This window comes from Protopterus annectens, chromosome 17.part0 (genome assembly GCF_019279795.1).
Source record: "Protopterus annectens isolate FY-2018-M chromosome 17.part0, PAN1.0, whole genome shotgun sequence".
Lineage (NCBI taxonomy): Eukaryota > Metazoa > Chordata > Ceratodontiformes > Protopteridae > Protopterus > Protopterus annectens.
The window spans coordinates 730605932-730625984 of record NC_056751.1 but is presented as its reverse complement, the minus strand read 5'-3'; the positions used below and the strand labels follow the sequence as shown (position 1 = coordinate 730625984).

The 20053-nt window shown below is 41.4% G+C and overlaps 1 protein-coding gene across 1 annotated transcript in view; it reads right to left on the bottom strand.

The window, feature by feature from the left end:
* COPA (COPI coat complex subunit alpha) overlaps positions 1-20053 on the bottom strand; it is a 915755-nt gene that overhangs the window by 148733 nt on the left and 746969 nt on the right. The window contains exon 30 of the mRNA XM_044059531.1: positions 12766-12876. Within this exon, the coding sequence (XP_043915466.1) occupies positions 12766-12876 (111 nt within the window). The remainder of the gene's footprint in view (positions 1-12765; positions 12877-20053) is intronic.

Below are 20053 nucleotides of genomic sequence, written 5' to 3'. Positions count from 1 at the left end.
ATAAAAAAAACATACTCCCAATCCAACATCTGTCAGAAATATCAGATCCAAAAAGAACTTTAACCCTGAGCTATTTGAAAAAGAACTAAGAGCTTGCAAATGGTCTCCCTTAAAACACCTGACTTTAGAAGAAGCCATCAATTACTTTAACTCTAACTTACTTGCCATTCTCAACAAACATGCTCCAGCCAGATTAGAGTTAAAACCAAGTCTGCCCCATGGCTTTCAAAAATAACCAAACTGAAAATGCACCTTAGAAATAAACATTGGGCCAAATGGAGAATGACTAAACACCCTGTTGACCAACAAACCTTTAGACAGTTAAGAAATGACACTAAGAAAGCTATACTCTCTGATAAAAGAAATTACTAACAATAATTCCAACAAACTAATCCAAACAACCCTCAAAAATTCTGGACTAGCATTAATCAATTACTCCACCCAGGTCATTCCACCACACCTAACCCTCAAAATACTGACCATACTAATCCCATGAATACAGCCAACACAATTAATACCTTCTTTACTAATACTATCCAAACACTAGCTAGTCAGTTATCACCTAATAGTTTTACTCTACCTTCTTATAACTCTACCTCACCCCCTCCTTTTCACTTGAAACCTGTACCAACTACATATATTCTAACCCTCATACAAAAACTAAAACCATGCTTCTCCCTCAGCAGATCAACTACCTGCTGATTTCCTACGGTTATCAGCCAAAGCAACAGCTTATCCTATTTCCATTCTGATCAATAGGACTATTACCGAAGGTCACATACCTAGCTTATGGAAAGTCTCTCATATTATCCCCCTCCATAAAGACGGACACTCCAGTGAGCTCTCCAACTACCGTCCTATTGCCCTTCTTTCACCCTTGGCAAAGATCATGGAGAAATGTATCCATAGGCAATTACTTGACCACTTAACTCAAAATAACTTACTTTCCAGCTGTCAACATGGTTTCAGACCCTCACACAGCACCACCACCGCCATCCTTTCCTTTACAGATTGCATAAACAAAAACCATAACCTTAATAACCTTACTTCAGCACTATTCATTGACCTGTCCAAAGCATTTGACATGGTCAATCTTCACATTCTCATCAACATACTCAAATCCCTATCTTTAGATGCACCTTCAATAAAATGGTTCCAGTCCTACCTAGACAAAAGACAACAGGCAGTAATCCCCAAGCCACATGCATACAATATGCTGATGACTCCACACTCATATGCTCAGCTGAATCCACATATGAACTCCTGTCTCTTTCCCAGAAGGCAGTTAACACAGTTGAACAATGGTTTACACAGCGTTGCCTTCTTTTGAACCCCAAAAAAACTAAACTCCTCCTTTTTAATCCGACTCATAAGTCCTCTCCACTTGATTTCTCAGTTACATCCACTAATGGTACCATTATATCACCCGAGCCAACCACCAAACTATTGGGTATAACCATTGATAACAATCTGAACTTTGACACCCATATCAACAATACAATAAAAACTGTCAACAAAAAACTTGGCTCCCTCTATAGGATTAAGCCTTACCTTTCCCCCACAGCTAGAACAACCATAGCTCACACTCATCTAATCTCTACTCTCCTCTATGCCTCACCTATTTTTACTAACCTTTCTAAAAATAACCTCAGCAAACTGGAAACTTCCTACAATAGCATCGCTAGATTTGCAACAGGAATCCATTACCGAACCCACCACTGCATAAATATAAAGCAGCTAGGATGGCTTGAACTACAAAACGTGATTAAATTCCATCAACTAACCATTGCCCATAAAACTCTCTATAAACCATTCATTACTCCTATTCCATCTACCCTCATCACTCCATATACAAATATGAAATCACTACGTTCCTCACACAAAAATCTTCTACATACCTCTAAACCTAACAACAAGGCTGGTGAATCTCTCTTCTCTAATGCTGTTGGAAAAACTTGGAATCTTCTCCCCAGTGACCTTTCCTCTCTTCCCTCTCCATCACTCTTCAAAAATAGACTGAAACTCTACCTTACAACACACTGATTGTGCCCCTGTACTAAACCTGACTAGGCATTTATCCATCTGATTAAACTTAGCTCTGCTTATCCCAGACTACTCATAAGCTACTATATATTCTGTTATAGATTTTTCTCTTAAACTACACTGTGTCTAGTCTCTCTAAATACTTCCTACTGAAAAAAAAAAGTATTCACTTATATAAAATTTTTACTAGGAAATTTTTCAAATGGCTAACCATAGCTGAAATGTACCATGATCCTGTTTACAGAAATGCAACAAAATGTAATGAACGAGAGGAGTATCTGTTAATTTAGCTGTATTTGTAAATGTCTCGTATTATAAATGATATTGTGTTTTTTTTTTTTTTTTTGTATTTGTTGGAGCTTTTCTCCCCGGGCCTCCACTGAAAATGGACATATATCCAGTTGGACTAGCCCGGTCAACAAATGTAAAATAAATAATAAAAAAATAAATAAACTTTGGTACTGATCCTTTTTGCATTTCACTCTTCACTGCCATAACATTGAGTGATCTCACATTTTTACCACTGTTTATACCTCAGGACACATTTGTATCCTTCCCCAACTCCACTATCACCTCAGTTCCTGAGTGTTCCAGCACCAGTCAACATAATATCAAAGACAATGACTGTTACAACAAAGACAGGACATCCATTGCAAAGTCTTGTTTAGGCTTCTTGTCATTCAACAGTAGTGCTTTCCTCAAGCTGGTCTGATAGGATCTAAAGTTACATTACAACCAGCAAACGTTACAAAACGGAAGTCCAAAAATAAAAACCCAAAGCTACAAAAGAACAAAATATACAATTCTGAAATACAGACATTATACAAGAAAGTAACTATAAAAAGCAAATTTAACAGACCAAATGAAAAGAAAAAAAATGTTTTGCAGCAGCAAGACAAAAATATTTACTTTTCCACAAGCTTACATTATGAACTTAAGTTAGAATACACTGGGATGAGTTGTCCTCCCCCCAAAATGTGTTACATTTGCTTCACTGTTTCAGGATTTTATGTTAAATATTATGAGGGTTTTATTTCTTGCCATAAGTCGTTCAGTCATTTGTGTTTCAGTCTTTTGCAAGGGAATACAAACTTTGCATCTGCATAACAGAGCACATTAAAAGCTCCACAAAGCAGTGCAAAGTAAGGCTGTATAGTCTTTGAAAGACCCAACATTTACCTATAATGCTTTCCAAATTTCCTCCAGGAATGTTGCCTGTATCACAAGCAGTCATCTAAGTAGGGGTAGTTATGAATAAAGTTGGTTATACAGTGTACAATTACTGGAGCTAGGCACAGTGAATGCCTTAGGTGCAGTAGAAATTCCAAAGGGAAAACAGGTGAATTAGTAGTGCAGTAACTCTGTCACGAATCTTGGAAATCTTCTGTGCAGGTTTTGCAATAGGGATAAGGAAGTAGGGATGTTTTAGATCCAAGGTGAGAATGAAGGCCTGAAGGAAAAGAGGTAATGTGACTTGCAGACCTAGGCACTGTGAATTATGGTACTAGTAACAATTTATTTAAACTTTACTAATCCAGAAATGAACTCCAGGTGCCTTTGTTTCTTGGCACTAGAAACAATTTGAAGTAAGATCCTGTCAACTCCTTCTCTTTTGGCAGCCTTTTTATGTATGAGTTACAAGGAGCAGGGACTAAGTCAGAGTTTTACTTGGGAACAGGGAGATCCCTAAGAATCTGGCGCCGCTAAAGAACTAGGAGTCTACATCCCTGTTTCAGAAAGGTGAGGACCTAATGACCCTGGGTGATGGCATCCCATTCCTTAACAACAGGCCCAAACAGCCAGGTTTCCTTAAATGTGGGAGCAAGAGGTCTGAGGAAAGGAGATGGGGGTGGGAACTTGATTCATGACTTTTAGAGGCGGAGTATGGGTGCCAAGATCCAGTGTCCACAAGCATTTCCCTTTGTTCTGCTTGTCATTTTTTTTCTGCAATGTTCTCTGTTCTCATAAGAGAGTTACCTTTTTGTTTAAAGTAAAGGAGCCAGCATTTGGAAGCATCCAGAAAAAAATGCAGCAGGGTCAGTAACATTTTTTAAGACATTTGTTAGAATACTATACCCCGTAAGATGATGGGCCTTTTAAGAGCTGGAGGCTGGGAATTGGGGGTTATGAATGCATCCAAAAAGGCATCTAATAAGGCTCCAAAACTGTCACAGGTTTAGGAAAGTCCATATAGAGAAGGTTAAAATACATCTTTATTGTCAAATATTCCTCTCTCTTTTAATTAAAAAAAACATTTCATTTTAGATACAGTCTTACAAAAACAAATGTCTTCATTCTGACAGTCAAGAAAAGAGCATCTTCCACATCTGACTCATAGCCAGAAGAGCTATGAGAAGTGTTATCAAAATCTTCATCAGAGTGATCATATTTCTTCTGAAGACGAATCCTCCATTTTTATTTTAGCTGTAACGGGGAAGGAGTAGTTTGCCCCAGATACAAGGCTTAAACAGCAACTAAATGTCTATAACCTAAACCAAACCGGTTGCCATGAGTGGAACGAGGAAGAGATCTCTCAGAAGAAATTTACCTAACAGTAGAAGAAGGTGAATATGCTTTGTCTTCTGTTGTCTTTTACAAGGGACATCTGCCTGAGGTTTACGTGCTAAGGGATGGACCTCTACAATGAAACCTTCAATCACTCCTCACACATGAACTTGGTGAACACCCCCCTTCATCTTCTGAGGAACTCCTCTTTGGACAGCTAACGGCAGGAAGGATGGTCAGTAGTAATGGAAACGCCTTCATCCCTGGCCATAACAATTGCCATAAGGTTAATAATAAAGGGACTGGAGAGATGCCAACAGACTGAGAATTGAGAAACCACTGACAGAGCAGAAGAGGAGGAGGTTCATAAAGAGCGGTTTGCTTCTTTGGGAGCTCTCTTTATTTGCTTCTTCTTAGATGAAGGGCCAAATGCCAAAGACTAAAAAAGCAAACAACCTAGATGCATGTGACAGCAACAATAAGCTCATCTTCCAGATACTGGCCAAGGGTTCTAATGCAACTTATAATATAGTTTTAGGAGCAAAACCCTGAAATACTTGACAAATCATACCTTTTTGTTTCTCCTCAAGACACAAACAGAGTGTTAGTTTTAGATAAGATTTTTGTATTCTACAAATATATTTCTCTTTTTCAGTCACAGACTTAAAAATCACAAATTCTATAATATGTAGGGTGTGGGTCCACAGCAGGTAAGTAGTAATTTACCTGAGCTTCAATAACTGCATGCAACTGATGTAACTGAGGAACTGTTTGTAATACTGATGGATGTCTGTATAAACAAACTGTGACAAGAAAGATCTGAAAAAGGTGTGGACATGCATACCTCTTACACTACCACACTGATATGTGCCAAGGGTAGATGCTCGGCATGCAGGAGAAGGTTCTTGATCTTTAGAAGGCTGGCCAGATAGGATCACTGGAGGTGAAAATCCAGAAGTTATCTACTAAAGAACAAGCATGCTTAAAAGTACAGCTGTGTAAGTTGAACTTGCCCAGCGGAATAGATGTTCACCATTTATCACTGTTGCAGTAGTTTTTAGGCTACATAGGTTGTGTCTTGCCCAAGACACAACTGGACAGCTTCCAAAAGGTCCAGCTCCCTCCACACTTCTACTCTGAGTGCTGACTAGTCACCCCTGAGGAAGGAAAATCAGCAAAGTAGAAATTCTTCAGGACATCCTTGCCTAAAAGTTAAGTAGTGCAGTCACCCTAAACTAAAGCAAACAAGTATTTCCAACAGTAAAACTACATATAAAAAGGAGAGGGGTGGAGGTCGTGTGCTGCTACTGCAGCAATGAGGAATTCAAATCTCTACTATTATGGTTAAGTGCAAATGCATCATTCCCACCGCTGCAGTAGCCTTTATGCTACATGGCTAGACTAACAAAGGCCAACCGATCCTGGCAGCAGCATGAAGAATATGGATCCAGCAGCTCCTGTATAATGGTCCTAGCAAAGCCAGTCCGACATCTAGAAAAAGAATCCAGTTTGTAATGCCTTGAAAGGACATATACAGAGGACCACATAGCTACCTCTGCAATGCTTTGAGAGTTCACCCTAATCCAATATGCCACTGAAGAAGACGAGGTCTCAGCGTGAGCCTTGATACTGTCTGGAATTAGTTTAGCATGGTGGGCATAACAAAAGGCAACAGCCGATGAAAACCACATGGAAATAGTCTGTTTTGACATGGGCTCTCCTTTTTTTAGTCCCAGTATAATAAATAAATGATCAGCTTTTCCAAAGGACATGGTTCTGTCAAGATACTACTTGAAATGCCTATGCACATTCACAGTATGTAGAATTCTTTTAACCTGGTTCTGAGGGTCAGGACAGAACACTGGGAGATTGACAGCCTGATTTAAAGTAAACTCTAAAACAACCTTGGACATGAATGAAGGATTTGCACTTAATGATGCCCTATCCCTCTGAAAGATGAGACAGGGTTCACCCACCATTACAGCTTGCTACTCAGACATTCTTCTTGCAGATGTCAGAGCAATGACAAGAACATTTTTCTATGTAATGAACTTATCTGTTTGATGTGCAGGTTCAGATGAAAATATGGGTAACTTTACTAAGGTTAAGATCCCTTTACTGAGCAATCTGTTTGACTGATGGTTGTGGATGCAACTCCTTTCAGAAACTATTTTACTTCAATCACAGGAAAAAGAGGAGGATCCATGGGTGGACTTGTTGAAAGATGTATACTGGCAAAGGGTATGAAAGGCCAAAGGTCTATTAACTCACAGAAAGAGATGAACAGCTTTAATATATAATCCCTGATAGGACCCTCTACATTGGCTGGGCACCAACTAAAAATCCCTTCCACTTGCTAATGTAATATTTTTTCTAACATGTATTTTGGCTCCCCATTGAAATGTCATCACTCAAAATAGCGAGCTTCGACAAGACCACAAAAAAAGGCAGAAATCAGAGAAGAGCGAATTTTGAAATTTTGTGAGTGGGGGAGCCCCCGCAGCTCCCAAACTTATAAACACCAACTCAGACTGACATACCTAGGAGAAAGGGGAATATTTGGAGAAATGGCATCTCAGACTTAGTATATTTGTCCGTTATTTCACCCATTCACTTTCATATATTTAGAGGGTCCTGACATTACAAACGGATACCTGTTTTCCTGCCTTCTTTAGTACCTGCTGCATGTCATCTGAAATGAGATGCTTAAAAAGTTTAGAATTGAATTATCCAGGCAGTTAGAGGAAGATTTGTGAGATGGGAGTGTACCAAACTCACCATCTTGTGTGAATATGTCCAATTTGTGAGGAAGCTTGTGTTAACTGTCCTTGACCATTCCATAAAAAGGAGAACTAACATTGCCTGACTGGAGCACCATAATTATTTCTGGACAGTCTTTCCAAATTATTAGAATTATGCTGGACTTTAGTGGAAAAGGTAGAAATGCATAAAGGAACTTTGTCCATGGGAATTAGAAAGCATCTGTTTTTCAGACCTGTTTGCATGGAGTCCTGGAGCAGAATCTATTGAGTTGTCTGTTTTGAAAGATGGCAAACAGATCTACTTGATGAGTTTCCCACAACTGGATCAACTGCTTTAAGACCCACTTGAATCAATTTCTATTCGTGAGGGTCTGTTCTGGTCCTCCTCGGCTTGTCTGCCAATATGCTTTGCTCTGATGGAATGCAGGATGCCTGATGGGTTAAACAGTGTTGATGAGCTACCACCCAAGCAATCACAGTCAGCTTGCACACAGGATACAAACTTCTGCCCCCCCCCCCCCCCATTTTGTGGATGAACCACATCACTGTGGTAGTGTTGGTAACTACCTGGAGAAGTCCTAGGGACCATAACTGTTGAAGAGCTGTTAAGGTGTGATCACAGCCAACATCTCTTTTTATATATTTATGAGCTTTGAACTGCCTGCAGAATCCTACAGACCTTGCACTTTTACCCTACTGGAAACTGCCCCCAAGTAAAATCTGAGGACTCTGTAGCTACAGACTGAATTGAAGGCAAAGGACAAATGGGGAAGACCTAGATATGGTTGTATTTGTAGGTGTAATAGTGAAGAACAAGACAGACACTCTACTAGGCTGCAAAGCAAAGCTTGAAAAGTAAGATTAGGAAGCTAGTCAGACACCTTTCATAACAGATGTCAGCACCAACCTGCTCACCAGTCCACAGGACATCAAAGACAGATGGAAGGAGTACTTCCAGCAGCTTCTGAATGAAGAAAATCTCAACAGAGGTTATACTACTCCAGACACAGCCTACGATGAGAGAACAAGAAGAGCTCACCATAGAAGTAGTAAGAATAGCACTAAGGAAAATGAAGTCAGGGAAAGCAGCAGGCTGAGATGAAGTCACAGCAGATATGATAAAGATGCTTGGTGACATAAGGGAGAAATGGCTCCTGATGGCACTCACTGCAGTATGGAGAGAAAGGCGCATCCCAGATGACTGGAGAATAAGTATATTCTTGACAGGATACAAGAACAAGGGGGACATTAGCTGTGGGCAGTATAGAAGTATTAATCTCCTGTCACAATGCATGAAAGTTTTGGAGAGGGTGACTGGTAAATGAATATGTAAAGTAGTAGAAAGTTAGATGGAAGAATATCAGAATGCAACACAACCAACCCAATGTTTGCAGTGAATCAGAAAGGTCAGAAAAGAAGATACAGTCCAACTAGGCATTCCTAGATTTGTAGAAAGCATATGACAAGGTCCCAAGAAAGCAGATATGGGCAGTCAGAATGGTGACAGTCATTCTGAAGTTGGAGACTGTCCCTTTTGGAAAGGATCCTTGCTTTACTATTCCCATACTGCAATCTTTTTGTTTGCCTGTTTGTCCTGAGAAAGCAGGGATTGCCTGTTTTGTTTCTTATGAGAAGGGTGATTTGGGAGATTTGCAAAGGAAGCCCTGAAAAATCTCAGAAACTCCCTGAATTAATTTCCCTCTCTCATCAAATTATTTAAAGACCTGAGCACATAGGACAAATAAAACATCAATGTATCATGTGTGTCAATGTATCAAGCCTGGCTAACTCGAATGTGTAAAAATCTGTTAACCAGTTTACTGTGTAATTTAATTTAATCCTGACTTGTGCTCAGGACTAACTGTAACCTGTGGAACTTGTTTAACTTGCTTACTTATGTAATCTCTGTAAATAATCTGTTTGTAATATGTAATGCTGGTATTATGTAATGCTGTATCTGCTTACCCTTGGAGCTTTTCTCCCCGGGCCTCCGCTGAAAATGGACATGCATCCAGTCGAACTATCCCGGTCAACAAATGTAAAATAAAATAAAAAATAAAAAAATTTCTCTATAAAGCAAAATTTAAAGTTTCAGACTTTACCTCATGAGAAAACTTGCATCATATACAGGCATACCTCCTCAAAAACAGTAGCAGAAGCATAGGAACACAGTATCTGCACAATCATGGACATTCCTCAATGCATGGTTACATACTTGGGAAACATTAGAGAGGCAATACCTTCAGGAAGAATACTGGTAGCTAGTTCTTTTTAAACCGTCTGTACAACAGAAGCACAAACATCTACACACGAGTCTGATATTTAACAATTCTACATGCCAAAGTGGAAGGAAAAAAATTATCTTACCAAGTCATTCCAAACACTCTTCCACATTACTGACTGGGGAAGGTTGGATGATACCCAGAGCCTGTTCCCTGCTGGTGTAGATGTTGATATTGCTGCAGGATCAGACAGTAGGTTAAGAAAACAAGTGCCTGTCAGTTTGGGAAACCTGTATTTTGGGGAGTGCAGGCTGTGAATCAGGATTGCTACAGGCAGTATCATATACATTCTGGCACAGAATAATTCATATCCTGTTGTAATACATCTTATCGCCTTAATTCAGGGGAAAATGCATATGTTCTAATTAAAACACCTAATTCACCCTGTCAGTAATCCGAGAAAAAAGAAAATCCCTCCAAAGGAGGTTGTGAAGACCAGGTTTCCTCAGCATCTGAGTTTTGGGCTTGGGAATCTGCAGGAAATTAAGCTCTGTCTTTATGTCAGAGTCATCTGAAAGGTCTTCCTCAGGAATATTTTGACTGACCGGATTTACAAGTCCTGAATTTTATGTACCAGGAGTGACTTTTTTTTTTTTTTTGGCTAAGGTAAGAAAAACATCTTTCCTTATAAATATTATGTCTTATGATAAACAGAGTTTAACTTTTTTTTTTCCTTTACAGGCATCTTCAGTGACCAATTTGGAGATGGAATATCTGTCACATCAAGAGGTCTCTTCCACCGGATACATCCAGTATCAGTAGAACATTGAGTGAGATCAAGTATGAACAGTTTACTACAGTCAAAAACTAATCCTTCTGTATCACATGCAGGCAAAAATACAGTATTCCAATCTGCTTTTAAAAGTAAAGTTGTGCTCATCTCATGTAAGCACGTGTCAGCATCTTCTAAAATAGAATAGTCAGTAAATGGTTAATACACAGACCCAGCTGTTACATTCACATAACACATCTCAAAAGGACACAAAGCCAGGTCTATCAGGCCCATACAAGATATCAGATTTCTCACATCCCTGGGCACAGGCTCCCCTGGTTTATCAGGCTCGTACAAGAGCTCAGATTTCTCACGTCCCTGGGCACAGGTTCCACACACAGGATGACTCCAAAGCTTTTGCTCCTCTCGCATATTTGTGGGATAGTCACTTTGATGTTTCAGGGGATGTTTGAGAGTCAAAGGCTAGAGCAAAAAGGACTAGCTGAACAAGTGATGACTGAGACAAGGGTAAGATTTCCTTACTCAGTATCCAAGTTAGAGGAAAGGGCCACTGGATCCCTCTCTCATCTTAGCACCCTACCCTTACCTTACAAGAATAGAGATAATCTCCACACGAGCTGCAGGATGAGCAGACATCAGCTTGGCTGAAGCAAAGAAAGGACTATGTAAAATTCAGAAGCACTAGAAATCAGATAAAGGGACAGTGACATTCACAGATTCACCTGCCAACGTTGATGCAGGAATGGGACAGGTATAAGCAATCATCCTGGTGCTACCATTAGTCTATTTTCCCTAATGATGTGGCTCTTCATCAAAGACAGAATTCCAATGGAAATCAAAAACTGACACCAAGGCCTTGGACTTTTCCTTGTGAGCCATGGTGGACCATCCATATCTAAGGCCTGAAGTGTAAAATCTTTATTGCCAAATGCAACCATGAAGTACTTGCTAATGGCAACTTCCTGGGGCAGGCTGATCTCCACAAGCTTTGCCCACGTTTGTGGGACTGGTGGGATTAAGACTCTGGGATGCACACCAACAAAGTGGTTATTCAGGCTGAACCTTTGCCTGGCTTCTAATCTTCATCTAAAGCAGAGAGGGTGTCTTAAGCTGAAACCTATTGTATCTGAGCAGTAGTTGGTGACTTCAGTATTTACAAAGCGGTTTCAGGAATAAACAACTCCAACTGAAGGGAGTGTTGCTGATGTTTGCTCTCTGCATTATTCACTTTTGCACGGCCCTTGGACACAATCATTACATTATGCAAAGATCTCTGTCGGCCCATATGCTGGGCACCCTCAGTCACAACCCTCTTCTTGTAAAATGACAGTTTGGAGCAACCCCTTCCTTCACCTTCTGGTGGCTGTGCTGAAATACCAGCACTTACTAAAGTGCTTCAAGTAACGCTCTTTGCACAAGCAGGAGAGAAAATGCTAGTGTGGGTGTCATTGCAGTCAGTCACACCTCCAAGGCTTGTACTTGATAGGTAATGAATGCAGTAACTTTTCCATAGTACGTGTGTGGCTCTGGCAGCTTATTGCTCTGGAAAGGTCCTCCTCAAAGAGTTGCTACATAAATATTCTGAGGACTTGGTTAGAAACATCTGACAGATTGCCTTTTGCTTATGTTGCTCCTGTCCTTCGGAAATAGCCGAGTTTACATGACTTGGGTGCATGGCGCTGAAATATCATTCTTTTAGAAACGTTTATTTAAATCCAGTACTGGAAACAGTTCTTAGATCTAGTTATTTATTTTAATTATATACGACCAGATCTGATTTAATTACATTCTGATCTGCCTGTGTATGGTATTAGTATTGTTCTAACATTTGTAAGAAGTTCAACATTCTGACTGACAGCCAAACTGTGAGCATCAATGACGCACTAGCAGGCAGAGGGATTAGATATGATATATAAACGAGACACATGAAACGCTGGTGTTTGCCAGCAGGAGGTGCAAGTGCATAGAGTGAAGAACCTGAAGAGAAAAAAAGGCAGCTGACCAGAGGATTACAAGCCAAGGAATCACAATAAATAACTGTGGAGGATCCTTGACATTACACAGAACAGTTCTCTAATAAAAAGGGGACCAGGACTATGCTGTTTAGTGGCAGGTTGGACACCAACAAAGGTTAACAAATAGGTGAAATAAAGGTGATGAATGTGGTCTTTTTACAGGTGCTGTTGATTTTGGTTCAGCAAGCACTGCTTATATACATCAAGCAGCAAGCATCAGCCATATTACAGACCAGTCAGATCCAATATTCATAGAATTCCCTTTATCACAAAGACTTTCAAACAGGGCAATATGATCAGACATATATTTCAGAATTTTGTACTTCAAGAACCTGAACATTCTTTCTTGTATACAAAGTTTATTTTGTGCATTAACGTACTTTAAAACTGCCTGATCTTTGTTTGCTTAACCTATTATTACTTACCTCACAGCTACGTTTCTGTTGCTCAAGGGTGTCTTTTGGAAGTTTTTTGCGTTCAACCTCCATGGATAACCCAACAATATACTCCCGACAAATAGTTACCAGCTGCTGTGCCTGAAACATAAGGAAAACAGAAGACAGATGTCAAGATTATCTGCTCAAAGACAAGCTACTGTACTGACAGAAAAATCTCTTATGACGCAACCTTTGAACATACTCGGTACTCTTAAGACATTTTAAAAATGTAAGATAAAAACACAACCAAGTTTACATTTAAAAAAGGTTTTGATAATTCTTTAATTTAGAAAATATATCACAAAATTAAAACCCTGCTTTACCTAGGTTACAATTAGAGAAGCTAATATTGAGGTTAGCCCCAACTTGGAGATGCACCCTTTTGATGAAGTACGACAATAAATGTTTTAAGCTGAGAATTATTTCCAGACTGACTGTATGGTACACTTATGCATTATTAAAAAAAAACATCAGATCTTGTATTTTTCCATCTGTTCCCTTACCAATTAAGTTCATGGCAAGGATTACATAAAAATTTATGTAACCTGAAGTATGGCTAAACTTCTTCCTCCTGGCTATTACCAGTGCTAATGGGGTAGCTTGAAGAAGATGGAGAACCAACGTTCGTTTGCTTACTTTCCTTATGTCAACCAAGAAGATCACACAGAGTCCTTTGCTTTTCTGTATGCAAGAATCGTTATGAACCTTACACTAAACTATGAAAAATATGCTCACAATACTCTTCAGCTTCCCCTACTCTTTTTGAAGTGAGTGCTGATTGTTACACATTGGGGGGAAATAGACAAAAGGATAGTGGCATTAATGGAGGAATTACAGTTTCTAAAGAAACCAAAGATACTAAATGAGCAATGTTGCAAACCTTGTTGAATTTAGAACCAACAGTTACTTTGGACAGCCTATGGTCCAAAGTGACAACAGAAAATAATGGATACAATACCATCAACATCTAAAAAAATAGATTCTTCATATGGGTCTGAACAGCAGGCTTAGATCAAGGAGAAAGGAGGAGGAAGACTAACTTTGGAAGAGGATGCAAGAAACTCTGCAGAGGACGCCACACGAGAGCAAACAAAACATACTTAGATGGACAGACTAGAGGTGTGAGATATGCACACTACAAAGAGATGTGTAGTATGCAAAGAAAAGTGCACTTGTGTACTCTAACCATAAATGTAGATGTTCAAGTGCATTCACTGTTGCAGTAATCACATCTGGGTTATCTGCCTGCTGGTAGTCCTCAGTTGGCCTGAATACCAGAGTCTTGGGATTTCTGCGTCGGATGCTGTCGCTTCTTTCATGACATCAGATCATCAGGAGTATAAAACATGCAGCCGATGCCATTACATCGGTTTTTCTTGCCCCAGATGTCAGGAGACCCACAATAGGAAGCAATTACATGGTGTGGAACACTCCCAGTAGAAAGCAAATACCAATGCTATAAGATATGGCCAAACAAAGAATACGTAGAAGTATAGAGAAATCAGGGGGGCTGGAGGGAGGGTAACCAGGACTGCAACAGTGAATACACTCTAACATCTACATTTATGGTAAGTGTACACAACTGTACTCACTGTTGCAGTCATCACATTAGGGTTGATTCCCAAAGCTGAGGATGGGAGGAGGCAGCCAAGAAGCATTGGCAAGCAGGCCCTGTAAGACTGCTGTGGCAAATCCAGCTCTGGATTTAGAAAAAGTACTGTTTTGTACCTACCATAAATGTAGATGTTCGAGTGTATTCACTGCTGCAGTCATTACACTTGGATTATCCTGCCGTCAGGTGGTCCTGCAGTCGGCCAGAGTTCCAAAGTCTTGGTCCAGCGTCGGTTGCTGTCGCTTGCATGCAGGACGCCATGAACCCCAAGGCCTGCAGAATTTTTCTTGCAGGGAGTTGGGTTTTTGTCATCAACTGAAAGTACTGAGTCAGTTGCCTTTGCTTGTCTGGCATGAGATAAGCCATCTGGGCCGTTGTATTTAAGCTGGCACCCAGGAATATTATCTCTTGTGAGGGCACTAGTTTTGACTTCTTTTCGTTTACTGTGTACCCTAGGCAAATTAGCAATCTTTTTACAAGTGTCAGATGCTTTAGAAGAATGTCCTTGCTCTCTGCTTGAATAAGACAGTCGTCCAAGTAGTGATATATTTGAATTATTTTTTGTCTGCAAAATGCAATTACTGGTGTCAGACATTTTGTGAAGACCCTGGGCGCAGTAGATAAGCCAAAGGGCAGTGCAGAAAATTGGTAATGCATTGTGCCAGCTATGAATCTGAGGTATCTTCTGCAATTTTGTCTGATTGGGACATGCAGGTATGCCTCTTTGAGGTCCAAAGTAACTAGCCAAGCCTTCTTGCCCAGCATGAGAAGAAGTTGCTGTAGTGTCAACATTTTGAATTTCAGAACATCCAGGTAAGTATTTAGAGTAGAGAGGTCCAGTATGGGTCTCCAGGCTTTGTCCTTTCTGGGGACCAAGAAAAGTCTTGAGTAAAATCCTTGTCCTTGTTCCTGTTGTGGCACTTTTTGAATAGCTCTCACATCCATGAGGGCTGTAATTTGTTTTTGTGCCTCTGCCCATTGATTTTGTGGCAGGTCTGGCATTCCTTTTAGCCTTGGTACAGTGTGAAAGTGGAACCTGTAACCTTGAGACACAATATCCAGAACCCATTTGTCTTGGGTGATTATATGCCAATTTTGTGAAAAAAGAGCTAGTTTTCCCCCTAAGGGAGCTGCCAAAAGGTAAGTGCTTGGCATGTGAAGGGGGAAGTTATTGGGACCGTTTCCTATAAGGTTGTGACTTGTCTTCTCCTCCTTTTGGGGTTGAAGCACCTCACTGTCGTGGTCTGTAAGAACCTTGGGGCTGAGATCTGCCTCTTGGGCGTCTGTATCTGCCTCTTTGTGGTCTGTCTGACACTGGAAAGGACCAATTTTTAGAAGGCCAATTTCTGCTAAATCGAGGTGGCTGTACCTGTAAGAAATCCTTCACTGTTTGTATAGATTTTGCCTTATCGTCCATTTTCTTTAATACCTCTTCTGCATTAACACCAAACAAGATATCATGCTGTAAAGGAGCATCCAATAATTTTGCCTTAACACGATCAGGTAAACCTTGTTCTTTTAACCAAGCATGCCTTCGAATCACAGATCCTGTAACTGTGGCTCTACAAGAAGCCTCCAATGAATCAAAACCACAATGCAGAGTATGTTTTCCCACTTGTTCAGCTGCATGCAATAAATCCTGCATTTCCTTATAGTCAGGACCTTCTGAGCTTGTAAGCATTTTCTGTTTTAACAGAGACATTAAATACTGTTGGTATTTAAGCATGTGGAACTGGCAATTTAAAGCCCTTACTGCTAAAGTTGCAGAAGTGTAAACTTTCTTCCCCCATCTATCTAATGCTCTAGAATCCCTGTCAGAGGGAACTGGATTTTTAGCAGTGGAAGCCTTTACCCCTTTGGGACCCTGGGAAATAGTTTCTGGGTCAGCAGCAGGGTTTTTATAAAGAAATTTGTGAGAGTCAGGGACTCTGTAGTACCTATCTGGCTTGACTGGTGCTGGGGGAAAGAATCAGGGGATAAACTGGATTCAGAGAACAAATCATCCACAATAGCTAACACAGGCAGAATAGCAAGGGGCCTGTGTTGAGGCAATAAAAGAAAATCTCTGAGCCTTTTCTTGGATTCTGAATAATCCTGGCTCTTCCAATGGAAATGCTCCCTCATGGTATGTAAAGTTTCCCCAAAAGAGTAATCCTCCGGAGCAGAGGCTGAAGGGATTGATTCTTCAGCATGAGTCCTCATAGGGGGGTAAAGAGTATCCCTGGTCTGAAGAGGAATCAGAAGAAATGGAAACCTGGTCAGAGGAATCATAGAGTCTGTATCCTGCCTAGGCCTTTTATCAGGAGGGGGATGGGAACCCCTGATCAGAGTAATTAGGTCTTCGGCCATTTTGACCATCTGTTTTTTAGGCATGGAGGCCTGTCCAGGTGAATGCTGTACTTGTTTCTTTGTCTTTAATGGAGTTTTAGACTTGGTTGTTGTTTTGCTGGTAAGCTGTGAAGGTCTGAAAACACCCTCAGAAGCCGATGCCTGCTCAGCGGCTCCGGACCCATCTGAGGGGTTAATTTCCGTAGGCCCAATACCTTGAGTTTCCAGAGGCCTAGAAATCTCCACGTGGGAGTCGGAGGCTGCCTGTGGCTCTGAGGTAGTGGGTGTCAGGGGCTGCGAAAGCACCTCAATGAGAACCGGCGAACCGGCGACTGACCTAGAAGAGGTTTCATCGTCAGTTTTGGACCTCGGATGCCTGTCCTTATCTTTATCTTTGCGTTTTTTGTGTATTCCAGTCGTCGGTTGTTCCGACGGCATGGTATAATTGAACCTTCGGCCAAAATAATGGCATGCAAAATCAAACTGACGTTTAATAGTGCACTTGTTAAATCTAGCACAAAACCGACAACTAGTGACGTCGTGGTCTGGGCCTAGGCATGGAATACAGTAAGAATGAAAATCCTTATGAGGTATTTGCTTCCCACAAGAAATGCAATTATTAACTTTTACTGACATCGGTCTGAGGCAAGAAAAAGTTTCCCCAACGGGGTACTTGGCTTTATTGAAGACTTTGGTTCTGAAATTCGAATTCAAAAATCTCAGGAGTCGGCCGACTGGCACTTGCGAACTGCTTTTGCTTCGGGCACCGCTCGGCAAGAAAGACTGAAGAAAATGGTGTCGGCTGCATCTTATATACCCCTGGAGCACTGATGTCAGGGAAGAAGCGACAGCAACCGACGCCGGACCAAGACTTTGGAACTCTGGCCGACTGCGGGACCGCCTGATGGCAGGATAACCAGAGTGTAATGACTGCAGCAGTGAAACACGATGAACATCATAGGTAAGTGGTAATGCTTGGTGAAGGTGTGTACAGAGGTCCAGGTTGTAGCTTCCAGGATATCCCTGGTAGGGACTCCCCTGAGAAATGCTGTAGAGGTTGATGTAGCCCTAGTGGAATGTGTTCTGATCCTCTGTGGGGTAGGTTTCCCATGGTGTTTGTAGCAGAAATGGATGCAGTGTGCTATCCATTTAGAAATGGTTTGCTTTATAATGGCCTTGCCCTCTCTGCCCCTGTAGCAAAGCTGACTAGCAGCTGGTAAGATTTTCTGAAAGGTTTAGTCCTGTCCATATAGAACCTATGCTGCCTGTGCACGTCCAAGGAGGGCAGGATCCTTTCCCCTTTATTCTGAGGATTAGGGAAAAAGGTTGGCAAATGAATGGATTGGTTTAAAGCCACACTAAATACCACCTTGCGTGTAAATGATGGGTTAGACCTGAGGGAAACCCTGTCCGCATGGAAGATAATGAAGGGTTCCATGGCCATAAGGGCCCACAATTCAGACACTCTTCTTGCTGAAGTGATGGCTAGAAGTAAAGCTGTTTTCCAGGAGAGGAATTTTAACTCTGTTGAAGCAGCAGGTTCAAAGGGTGGGAGCGTGAGTTTTTCCAATACAAGGTTAAGGTCCCAGGCTGGAATGGGAGCTCTCCTGGGGGGGGGGGTCTTAAATTTTTGGCTCCTCTCAGGAACTGTTTGACCAGAGGATGAGAATGGAGAGGTGGCTCAGTATTATAATGAGCTGAGATGGCAGAGGCATGGATCCGAATTGGAGAAGGATAAGCCTTTGTGGAGCCTTTCTGTTAAGTAATCTAGTATATGAGGTAAGCTGGGCACAGTTGTGTCCATTTCCGGAGACTGGCTCCAAGAACAGTATCTTTTCCACTTTTCTGAATAGGATTTTCTAGTACTAGGCCTCCTTGCCTCAAGGATGACATCCAGCACCTGTTTACTGAAGGTTGCTGGTAATGAGTTGAGGGGATGAGCCAGGCTGCTAGATTCTGGGTTTGTAGATGAGAAAGCAAAATCTGGCCCTCCTGCTGGGACAGAAGGGAGGGGGGTCTGAGGCAGGTGCCATTATCGCAGTACTGTCAGAATGTGCAAAAGTGGGTACCAGTGCTGGCGTGGCCAGCCTGGTGCAATCAGGACTGTCCTTGACTTGTCCTGTTTGATCTTTAGTAGAACCTTCGAGAGGAGGGGCAGAGGGGGAAAAGGCATAGATTGAGAGGTTTTCCCATGTAAAGGACAGAGCATCCACTTTCCATGCTTGGCGGTGGGGAGTTCTGGTGCAACATTTCCTCAATTGAGAGTTCTGAGGGGAAGCAACTATGTCTAACCTGCAGAGTGGGCAGGAATGAGTTCCCTCCTGCTTGTTTATGTACCACATAACTGGTGTTGTCTGTCTTTATCAAGAATTGTCCTGGAAGGAAAAAGTATTTGAATGTTGTCAGAGCATTCTGTACAGCTAACATTTCTTTTTTGATTGATATACAGGTGAATTTGTCCTGGGCTACATTTGGCTTGAATGCATTCGCCTGCCATGTGAGCCCCCCCATGCATAGTCTGATGCGCCTGTTGACAGGGTTTGGGCGGCGAACGGTTGAGGGAAAGGAAGTCCCTTGTTGCGGTTGCAAGCCTCTGCCCACCAAAGGAACTCTGTCCTTAGACAAAGAATGACAGGAATCAGTGTTTCCATTGAAGTTTCCTCATATGCAGTCTTGCATATGGAATTAGTAGAAAGCCTGAGGCCGTGAACCCTAGGGCTTGTAGTATTTTTCTTGCAGATAGCTGGGTCTTGGAGGCCATTAGTTTGAAGTAGTTTGTCAAATGAACCTGCTTTTCTGGAGTGAGGAATGCCATCTGGGATGTTGTGTGCAAGCTTGCTCCAAGGAATATATTCTTTTGGCTGGGCACCAGATGTGATTTCTTTTCATTGATGGCGTACCCCAGATAAGTTTAAAGTCTCTTTACAAACGTCAGATGCTGAAGTAACAATTCTTAACTATTCGCCTGAATCAGGCCATTGTCCAAGTATAGGTAAATTTGAATATTTCTCTACCTGCAGTATGCAATGGCTGGGGCCAGGCACTTTGTGAATACCCTGGGTGCAGTAGATAAGCCAAAGGGAAGTGCAGATTACTGACAGTGCATAGAGCCTGCCATGAAACGTAGATATTTCCTGCAAGATTCCCTTGTGTGCAGATAAGCTTCTTTTAAGGCCAGGGTGACTAGCCAGGAGTCCTTGACTAGCACAAAAAGCAGCAGTTTCAGTATAAGCCTTTTGAATTTTGGGACCCCAAGGGAGGTGTTGAGAATGGACAGATCCACAATAGGGTGACATGAGCTCTCTTTTCTGGGCACCAGGAACAGTCTGCAATAGA